The sequence below is a fragment of the Tachysurus fulvidraco genome, chromosome 9, assembly GCF_022655615.1.
Source record: "Tachysurus fulvidraco isolate hzauxx_2018 chromosome 9, HZAU_PFXX_2.0, whole genome shotgun sequence".
In the NCBI taxonomy this organism is placed as follows: Eukaryota; Metazoa; Chordata; class Actinopteri; order Siluriformes; family Bagridae; genus Tachysurus; species Tachysurus fulvidraco.
In genome coordinates this window covers 11949187-11960835 of record NC_062526.1, presented here as the reverse complement: position 1 = coordinate 11960835, position 11649 = coordinate 11949187, and the positions used below count along the sequence as shown (strand labels likewise).

General features: G+C 36.4%; 1 protein-coding gene across 1 annotated transcript; it reads left to right on the top strand.

Moving 5' to 3' along the window:
* The first annotated feature begins 6449 nt into the window (after positions 1-6449).
* On the top strand, positions 6450-9474 carry LOC125145583. Its single transcript, XM_047819041.1, has 3 exons — positions 6450-6619; positions 7820-7957; positions 9003-9474. Exons 1-3 carry the CDS (start codon positions 6541-6543, stop codon positions 9194-9196), a joined length of 411 nt encoding a protein of 136 aa, XP_047674997.1. The 5' UTR covers positions 6450-6540; the 3' UTR covers positions 9197-9474.
* Positions 9475-11649: the final 2175 nt, after the last annotated feature.

The following is an 11649-nucleotide window of genomic DNA, read 5'->3' as shown; positions in this document are numbered from 1 at the left end:
AGAAAATTGTTAACTGAAACGACTCGCGCCTATCAAAAGGCCATGGACCTAAAGATGTTGAAGGAAATGCAGCACCTTAGTAACTCACTGAAAGTAAATGCAATGTCCCTGCAACCTGTAACACCCAAAGAGAAATTTTACCTTTGTGCAAAGTCAAACCACAGTGGAAGTGAGTGTTTTTGCATGGAGCATATGTGCCACACTTGGCCACATTTCGCTGATGTGCAAAAGCAAGAAAACAAGGCCGGACATATCCAGAGCAACTGTTATGGTAAATTCAGTGGAATCAAAAAACCAGGGTAAGAAAGTGGTCATAAAGTGTATGACATAGGACAAGGACGACACTATATATTGATACTGAGGCAACTTTAAACAATGTGACTAGCAGTTGCCAAGTGAGTGTAATACAAAGTTCAATGAAATGAACATTGTCAGTGGTGAAATATAAACCCCTTACTTAAGGACTACCAATCAATATAGAATTAGATACAGGGGAAGCAGTTTCTCTCATTTCAAGGAAACCGTGTACAAGGCTTAGTTGAACCATATTTGATTGCATCAGACAATCTTTGTTCTTAAGACACGTACAGGAGAAGTGATTCTTCCAGAATGCATCATTAAGGTGCGTGTAAAACTAAACAAATAAAGTGTATGAATACGCTTGTTCTCGGAAGTTCTGCATCATTGTTTAGCCAAGACTGGGGCCTCAAATACGATTAAACTGGTGGGAAATCAAAACAGTAAGAGCTGTGCACCAGATTGACAAAATGTCTCTTGATTTTCTGTTGAAAATGTATGCTGAAGTGTTCAGTGAGGTTTTAGGAAGATTCTGTGGCTTCTAAGTTAACCTGAATCTGAAACCTGCAGCCAAAATCCTTCCAAGCATGTGTTGTGCTACATGTACTCAAACCCCAGATGGAAGTAGAGTTAGCCCATCTGGTGGGACAAGGGATCATGCAACCTGCTTGGTTCTATGAATGGGCACCCAAATTGTGGCAGTAGTAGAAAAGGGTGGCAATGTGAAAATATGCAGAAACTTCAAAGTGAATGTAAACCCTGTCCTGTGTGTGGAACATGCCAGCTTCACTGGGAGGAGGACAGTGATTCAGTATGCAAGATCTTTTAAGTGCTTATTCACAAATGCCAGTCATACATGTAAATCCCTCACAATCATGACTCACAAAGGCATGTTTTCATACAAAAGATAACCATTTGGTATAACATTAGCACCAACTATTTTCCAGAGAATTATGGAACATGTTCTCCAGTGAGCACTTCATGTTCATTGATTCTTGGATAATATTCTAGTCACAGGGAGGGATGATTTCAAGGCAAATTTGGAAGTGGTGCAGAGTTGACTAGAGATGTTTGGCACCAGCTCCAGTTAACATTAGCGAATTTCTGGGACTGGTAAATTATTACATATTTGTGTAAAAATTGGCGACCAGTAATTTTTCAAATTAGGTACTGACATAATTAAAAACTTACCAAGCTTTACTGAACTATGAATAACGATATAATAAAATCAAACTTGTCAAAAACAAGAAATGAATGATCAAGGTAAGTCAGCCATTTTCTTTCATTTTTATTTGTAAACATAGTAAGACATCAAGAGATGCAATATACAGTTTCATACACTCATAAAGTAATTACCTGCTTGACTGCTGCTATTGGTGCCAGAAAAGGTGTATAGACTCAGTGGCTCAAATTCAGAATGCTGAATTCTAGCAACTAACTCACAGGAAGGGGGGAAATGTCTTCCCTGTCTGCTTTAGGATTTCCATCCATCGTCCTTTGCTTAGTATTCTACAAAATTCTACAGTTTGTGCTACAAAACATTAATATGATTACTGTCTATTCAGGCGGGGATAAATATTATGCTTGATCTAACTTGATATTTATAAAAAGAGCATGTTTTATAGTATAAAGGAATACATTATTTTTCTGTCAAAACCACAAAACGTCACCACCTGAAATGACATACATTTTTGCTGTTAGAAAAAATACATTGTTAACTAGCTGTGGAATGCAGAACCAACAGGGTATAGATTATTTTACCTACTGTTTTCAGTGTTCCTGCCCATTTTATTTTTTTCTCATGTCCTTGTCCTAGTGATCAATCAACCAATAGAGTTCACAATCCCTGCAGTTTCCCTAAATGCACAAATAATTCAATCAAACTTAACCAGCAATTTCTAATTATGCTATGATATTTTACTCAGTGTTATACACAAGTATGTAACGTAAATTCTGTTTGTTATACTTACATAGCTTAAGAAATGGACAGAGAATCAGGGCTATTGTACTGTACAAAGTTCTGGAAAGATTCTTCCAAAACTGTTACTTTTATATTTGCGCTGTAGAGCGACATCTAGGGGATCTACTGTTAAACAGCACATTTTTTAAAGCATTTGTTCACATTTCCGAGCTCCGAGACAAACACTATAAATAAAAAGCAGGAAATCTTTTCAAACTGACATCATTTTTGGCTTATTTTTTTAAAGATTTAATCTTTACATTTATCTGAGTTAGTCTCTTTCACATGCATAGCTTGTTGGTTCCAAATGGGCCATGATAATAGCAGTGGACCGAATTGGACTGGATGCTAGCATTCAACCCATTGAACAGAATGTGCTGTTCTACACAGTACAGATCATGACATGTTTCTCTGTCCCAGCATTAAAGAAGATGTTTATCTGCCATACTAATGACATTTTGGTGAGGTTTTATTTTATTGCTTCTTTTCTGGTAGGACACAGTGGACACAATCTATATCACCAGACATGTCTAAATTAAGTCAAGTCAAGTCACTTTTATTGTCACATCACCACAGCACATGTGCCTTGGTGAGTGAAATTCTTGGGAGCGTACTCCAGAAATTGCAGAAACATACAGGTAAAATTAACAGATGAAAATGTGCAATATGCTCATACATATAGTCGATACACACAGTGTACTTTTAGACATACTTAGAGTAGCACTACATATTATATGCAATATGTACATATATATGTATCTAAATAAATATATACTAGAAACAGATATTAGAAAGTAACTCAGCAACTGGACTGACAATGTGGCATCCTTGGCCAAAACTCATAATGGCTTTTGGCTAGATGCCCACTCTGGCATTTTGCAGGTCCTAAACAGACAGTCACAGACCCTAGAAGCACCCTAGACCCTAGCAGGCTTCTGTGTAACCCTTATTTACTTTGTGGGTCAGGTCCACACAGCACTAAAGAATCCTGTGTAGACTGCCCATGGGGGACGATGGGTGTTGGCAGGACACTTTACAACTGAAACATTGCTCACTGGGCAACACTCACAACAGTGGTCATAGAGATACCACCTGACCCCAAAATTTACAGGGCTTAGGGCATCAGATGGATGGCTGAATCCAAGGGGCTCTGCTCACTATACCTCTGAAGACAGTTTGCTTTCCATCCCATTCTAGATTTACCAAATACCAATGAGCGACCCTGACTCATAGTGATGGTTTTGCAGGGTTGATTTAAAAGTGTCTAGTCAATCGAATCCAAGCAATTGTTCCCAGCTCCTGCTGAAGTTACTAGGGTTGTTAACCACAGTAACACAGTTGTTGGAATTAAGGATAACAAGTCTGTGACACAAGCTATAACTTGTAAAAGAACAGACACCTTTCTCACTGGCAGTGAGTCAGTGCTGTACTACTCGTGTAGGAGGCATGTGGAGCCACAGTGTGAACACAAACTGATGGTGATAATACAGTGCTGCATGCAGGCTCATCCAGATAACATGAGGTCAACCTTTATGTTTCCTGTGAGATCATTGTGTTAAACATATAACACTTTTATAGTAAAAGTGTCTTTTCAGCACTTTTACATTTTTTTAAGTATTTTGTGGTGATTAATTTATTTGCTTTAATTCTGCAGATTTTCCTTGGGTTGATGGATTGGGTCGAGCACCTGTTTGTGCCACATTCTCATGTGGAAGATCGCAAGCTAGCAGATCTTTTTGCAAGTGTAGAGCATCTGTGTGACAATCTGTACAAAGCCTTTGAATTCTGGATTTTAGAAGATGTATCTGTTTTGTTTTTTCCTATAGATTTATTCTTCAGTAATTTCTGCTAAGATTTTAAGAGAATTTTATTAAAAGATTTTTAAAATCATTATTCGAGTAAAAAAGCGTTACTGAAATAAATGTGGAAAATTTGTATTTATGACATTTCTAACCTTGTCTTGGCTTACAAAAATCATTTGAGAGGTATAGCCATTTTCTTAACAAAGTTTGCTAGCTAAGTGCGATTTCTGTACAATTTGATGAGGTTTTTTAATAGATACATGTCATGACAAACAGGAACGAATTCCGTTTGTAAATAAAGAGTGGCTGTTATTATGTTTGCAATGCTCCAGCTCTGTCTCATCAAAAAAAGAGACAAGCGTGAGAGAGGCACTGTACAGCAGACAGTTATTCAAGTTGTTTATGATTTAAATTAACATTTGAATATGAGAATCATATTTCAGTTTAAGAAAGCCTGAACTCTGTATAAAGTAAAAACAAACAAAACAATATGATAAAAATGTAAAAATGTTCAGGCCACCACACATTTCTTGATTCCATGATGCACTTTATCAGGCTCTGCACTAAAGTGTCATCAGAATCAGCTTACAGTGCTCCTTGAAAATCTGTCCTGACAGCTTTTGGAGCTTAACAGCGACCCATCAGGTTAAGCCACTGTTGTACTCAGCTCTGTGAAGCAGCACGTATAACAGAAGAAGGAGGCTATAGTGGGAAGCAGATCGACATTCCCTAACTACCTTAATTTTCTTCGAATGGTAATTGGGACATTTTGGAAATTTAAATGACTGCGGATCTGAATTATTCTGTTTATTTCTAAGAAACTTTATGAAATGGCCATCAGTTATTTACAACTGAATTTAGTTTTATTATTATAGGAGAAGTTAGTAGGTTGTCTAAATAGTGTTTCTAATCAACATCACATTTAATCCCTTCTGTGTATGCATCTGCACATTTATCAGCACTGTTCATCAGTTTTTAAGAATTATTACATTTGCTGCAGGATTTCCAGTAGTTAAGTAACTGAAAAAAAATGTATGTACAGTATGATGTTATACAATCATTTATATCCATTCTCTCAACAGGTTCTGTAAAGTATGGAGTCAACAGTGCTAAGGCAACTACTACATTATCACTTTTAGTTTCTCTCTGATAATTCATTTTCTCCCTTTCTCCTCTGTTTATCTTCATTTTGCCTGAACTCTTCAAATGTTATTCTGTTTTGGTCTGTGGGCATCAAGAAATCCATTTTTATTAACACCAACAAACACCATGAGAACCATATGGTTTTCCAAGAAAATATTATATAGTAAATATGCAGTGTAATAGTTGCAGTTTATATAATTCATGTAAAATATTATTCTGTCTATATTGTTTTCATGATTTAAAAATTATATGTTGTTGCAATAATAGAGATGACAATGTTTTGCTTAATTATCATCCACATTCTGCAAAAGCCTTGGAAAAAATATTCTGCCTGAACGCCTGCCCCTACAGTTGTTAAGTAGTTCTGTCACACCTCCTTAGACATAGTTCAACACATCACAGCCTTGTGAAACTTACTTGTCTCCTGTCATGACACCCAGTGAGGAAAGGAGAAAACTCAGGAACAGAAAAGAGAAGAAGACAGCAGCAATGGGCTGTGCTGAGCATGAGCTCACTAAGCAGCTCCAGGTAACAGAGAAATTATAAGAACATTCGCTAAGTAATCATCAGCTACTTTGACAGTACGGCTGTAATGATCTAAAAACAATGATGGTTTGCTTTGGGACATATTTCTAATGTTGTTTACACAACCTTCATTATTAGACATTATTAAAAGATTAGTGCTAACAATTCTACAAACATGTTGCAGCACTGCAGTAGACTGCAAGTTATATATTTAAGTTATATATTAGTAATTTTTATTGATTTCTAGCTTGAAATGTTATTGTGGTGTTTTTGTTGTGTGATTGTGCTCTTTTCTGGGAAGAAATGCCTGAAACAATTACGATAATGTGGCAAGAGAGCAAGAGCATTTCACTTGACGTTAGAGAGCGAGAGAGAGAGAGAGAGAGAGAGAGAGAGAGAGAGAGAGAGAGAGAGAGAGATTTCTCATGTGGTGTTAGTCCATAAGACAGGATTTGCACCTTCAGGCTGGATTATATTGAAATGCACTTACTCTAAACTAAAAGCATTGCAGAGAGCCGCACTATTGTCACGTTTATCACTTGACCGTAGAAACGTGAGAAAATAATGATTAATAATGATAAACATGGTCAAAGTGTTAATTGCCTCACAGAGCCAGTCTTTGCACCATGTTTCTGTGTGTGTGTGTGTGTGTGTGTGTGTGTGTGTGTGTGTGTGTGTGTGTGTGTGTGTGTGTGTGTGTGTGTGTGTGTGTGTGTGTTATTGTCTGGTGCTAAGCGCCCCATCACAAGGATTATTCTCACTTGCGTAAGTGTTTGAGCACTCAGTGCTGTGTGAAGAACTCCAGCTGCACACATGTCTCCCTGTTCAACACTATTGCATGGACTCACACTCTACTGCTGCTGGGTACTGCTGCCACTTTTTATAACACAAGGTGAGTCTTATATGTCGGTCTGCATGTGTGTCTCTTACTTGACTCTTCCAGCCAAGACAATTGTTTGTGAGAGGTGTATATGTTTTTTCACTTGGTAAAACTCTGATTTTGTCTATTATGTCTAAGAAATATTCATTAATTAATTAGATCACAGTTTATATAAAGCACAATAGTTTCCAAATCATGACTACTGTTGCAGTACATGTAGGTATTGTAAATAATAAATCAGACATACTTAAAAGTTCTTATTCTTATCATCCAGATACAAAAAACATGATCGAAAGAAAACCCTTTGTACCACCATATAATCATATTTTCATATGAAAAGACTTCCATTGCCACAACATTCACATTGAGATTAAAAACATAAAAAAAAAAAATTCCAGCTGTTTACACAATACAAAGAGAGGAACTGTTGAATGGCCATTTGTTCAATTTTCTGTTATGCTCTCTTTGAAATTGTTGTTTGAATTATTGTTTAATCAAAGATGTATCTATATTATCTTGGAATGTACCCCAAAAACAACAAGACTGGAATAAACCTGGATGTCACATCAGTCCAGCACAGAGCATCATAAACACATACATTTACACACAGTTCAACCAGCATTTTTGGGAAGTGGGAAAAAGCTGTAAAATCTGGGGGACGCTCAAGCAGACACAGTGAGAACATGGAAGACACTGACAGTAAGCTGGACTTGAAACAAGGACCTTGGACCACAGAAACAGAACCCTCTACACCATTTTGCTTTTGATTCAATCAATAAATGCAATATTTTCAATAAAAACAAATATATTTTGGTTATGATATTACAGTACGTTTTCCTACATCTATATTGTTTTATGCTGTTGTCATTTCACACTACATTACATACAGACACATTAGCTAAACAGCCCCAGGCTAAGATCTGATTTGCACTGTGCATAGTGCAGACCTTTCAACAACTGTGGCATGAGTATGTAAATGTGTGATATATGAACAAGAGCTAAATTCAGTACATACATTATTCATGCCCAAACATTTCCTGATTCAGTTTAATTATCCCACATCCAGATTGCTGTCTGATGAGGTTCTGTAATTAGCTCACATTTGAAATGATTACAGCTTGGATTTAAATAAGTATTTCTAGGCAAATAAGATAAACTAAACAAACAAAAAAAACCAGCATACAGTATTTGTGTCTATGTTTTTTTTTTTAGCTTATTCGCTGCAGTGTTATGCCTGTAACATCCAGGGCCAGAGATATGTAGATGTGGGCTGTTCCAGTCCTGAAGTCATCACCTGCACCCATTTCTACAGAGGCTTTAAGCAGCGTTTCTGCATCAGAACCGAAAGCAGTAAGTTCTCACATCTTTAACACATCATAAGGCTTCATTGTTAAGATAATAAACTAATGGCTAATTTTAAAACAAATTGCAATATTATTTATTTTTTAGAAGGAGGCAAGTTGTAGATCTGTAAATAGATTTAACATTAAACACAAAACAAGCATAAACACTGCATTATCAAATATCAGCCTATTATTTTCCAATATGCAAATAAAAGGTTTGCACTTTACAGTAGAGCGAACAACTGAATAATTAGCTGAGGTGTTTTAAGGGGTCAATATTAACAGTGGTACACAGACTAGTGAAACATCCTGGATAAAATGCAGAAGTGGAGATGATTTTTGCCTTGGATTAGTTCCTACGTTGGCAGTGCAGTATCCTGACTCCTCGGTTCTTAGTCCGAAGCTGCCTATGTATAAGTGGCAGGGTAAGAAGCTTTACAGAAGGATAATCACTCCTCTGACTGCTCTGTGCTGATCACCAAGTTCCTCTTCACACTAATTAACCTGCATTAACCTCAATATCCACACTCTAAACCACTTGTGCTTTGTGAATAGCAACACCTAGGCCACATAATAATTTAGTCATCAGGGTCACTTGGCAAAGCTCAATTAACATTCTTCATACTATGGTGCTGTTCTTAATTTTGATTAGTCTGAAGGTGTTGATTCATCTTCTATAACAGCAGCTCTGACAGTTGTGCCAGCTGAAATTCAAATCATAGGATTATTTTTAATGCGTTCATTACAATATGTTAATGTTTTTATCACTCATTCTTAGAGGCATTTCCTATATATTCTTTAAATATATTCATCATTATTTCATCCGTCACAAAAACTGTGTGTTGAACACCAGTGTTAATCATTTTGTAAAACATTCTTTACATGCATTTGAATATTTTTATATTTCAGCTACAGTTACTGGCATGTTTATATCATTGTAATGAAACAATTAAGTGAATATTTGAAACTGTAAAGTCTTTTACTCTAAAACTATAAAGCAAAACAAAGGCATTGCATTAAATTCCTGGTTCCCTGTGCCTGTTTGTCCACAGTTGCTTTAGGGATGGTACTCACCAGTGGATGTGCTACATCCCGTCACTGCCACACAGAGGAACTTCCAGGAGTGAAAATACATTGCTGTGACTCAGATCTGTGTAACTGTGCTCCCCGGCATCAAAAATCATTAACATCACACACACTTTACTTAATAATGGCTTCCTTTTTCATATTGTGGCTCCAACTTTAAAGCAAGAAAAGAAAAGAAATGTGAGGACAGAGGAGCATAAGAATTTGTCCTAGCATTTGTCCAAGAAAAATCCTGGAAATCCTGCACAATATCTTTAGATCTTTCTCCTTTCAAGTGTTGTCTTTGCTTTGCACGTTTTCTTATTTCTTTTAATTTGATTCTTAATGGCAAATAAATTTTGAGGTATATAATTATGCTTATATTTTCCTGTGTATGCATTTTTATGTTTATTTTATATATGGAAATGGTCATATGTGGGCTAATTCTGACATGCTTTAAAACATTTTAACAAGTAGCTTTCCTAATAACTAAATACAGATGCACCATTGTGGTTTTTATTTAGTTGAAACCTAATACTGTTTTTTTCCCTCTTGAATGAGTGAGCAAACAGCCATTTAAAGGCCAGACTACTTTGTTTGCCGTATTATACATTTATCATATAATACTCTATCAGCAATATTTATATAATATAATATTACACATTTTTATGTCATTTAATGTACATTTTTAGCTAATGATGAATTACGACCTTGCATAAAAATGTCATATGAATATTTTTATGCTGACAACTATGTGACCTTTTGACAAATATGTGATCTCTTTTTTATAACTAGAATATAGTCTGTATTAACAATAATGGGTTCTAATGGGTTAGAATCTTAATTCCTGTCAGTTCATAGAGGGCATGGTGGCTTAGCGGTTAGCACGTTCGCCTCACTCTGCCAGGGTCAGGGTTCGAATCTTGCCTCCGCCTTGTGTGTGCCTCGGGGGTGTCCTCCCCCAGTCCAAAGACATGCATGGTAGGTTGATTGGCATCTCTGGAAAATTGTCTGTAGTATGAGAGTGTGGGTGCCTTGATGCCCGATGATGTCTGAGATAGGCACAGGCTCCCCATGACCTGAGTTAGTTCAGATAAAATGGTAGAAAATGAGTGAGAGAACTTGACATAATACATTTTTTCAGTATTGCATCTACTCTAGTAGAAGAGTGCAACATACTTAAAGCTGCTTTTGGGTTTTACGATTATCATAAGATAAAGTTTTCATATTATTCCATCCCTAGAGTCTTTCCACATTTTTTTACCAGATATGTCTTATGGATATTGAGGTACAGACTCACAGCAGTGCTCTGGCCATCTAGGACTGGAACTTGTGATAAACGAAGTGGCCAGAAGATGTCAGTATTTCTTGCTGCTTTCCAATACCAGCCAAGTTGGTCCAATAATTATTTCACTGTGTCTTTCTGTTTTGACCAATTTGTCCTTGATCATTCTAACTATTTAACTAGCAATCATTCAAATCAATGTTTATTTACACATATACTCTGGCATTTCTTTCAATCACCATCCAAGGATTAACAAATATTTTAAAGAGAAAGGTTTTAAAAGAACGGCACTGCTTTGTTTTGATTTGTTTAGGAAAGTCCATGAGGAAAGGGGAGATGGAGAGAAACATTTCATTTATAGAGAGCTGGTGACATGGAGAGGCCCCTCTATATCCATCCCTCATTCATTTTATGACAGTTTGCTTATTTTATCTTTTGATTTCTCTTCATGATTCATACAGAAATGAGGTGAGAAAAATGTGCTGAGAGAGCACTCTGACAAGGTTGTAAGGGGCATATGAAATAAGAAAGGAAACATACTTTTTTGGCAAGCCTTCAAAGCGCATGCACATGGTACTGCTTATGAGGATTTTAGGTTTACAGAGCAGGAACATTCAGCAGGATCATTCATTAATTATGTGGGACTACATATTTTATTAAAAGAAACAAAGGATTTTCTAGTGGGGGAAATATAGATAAATGCAAAGACAATGCAGGTACAGGAAACCTGGTAGACTCCTTATGTTTCTGAAATTCTATTATGTTAAACAAATGTTAACTGTCCCTTTAACTGTCATCATTGCCTAAATTTACTTTTACTTTTATATGAAAACATACATTTACTTTTACTTTTTCTTTTACTTTTACTGGACCTTGTGGCATTGATATTCTTAATGTCGAGTTAATTCAGAGCATGCAAAAAAAATGAACACAAACAAAATACATAAAAAATTACTTATTTTAAAAGTTACTGACTTATTTTCTAGACTAGATAGAAATTACTGCATAGAAAATGGTTACTGCTGTAGTAGTCCTGCAACTGTCAAAGAGTCAAAGATATGCCTGTACACTTGTAATGCAGAGTATTGAGCAGAAATTATATTTATAAGATACTTTATTTCATGCAGTATCTTATATGAGAGAGAGAGAGAGAGAGAGAGAGAGAGAGAGAGAGAGAGAGAGAGAGAGTGAGTGTGTGTGTGTGTGTGTGTGTGTGTGTGTGTGTGTGTGTGTGTGTGTGTGTGTGTGTGTGTGTGTGTGTGTGTGTGTGTGTGGCGAAATGGAACATGCCGAGGTGAGATTGTTACTCTACACTTCCATACAATGATGATGGAGACACACTGTGAGCC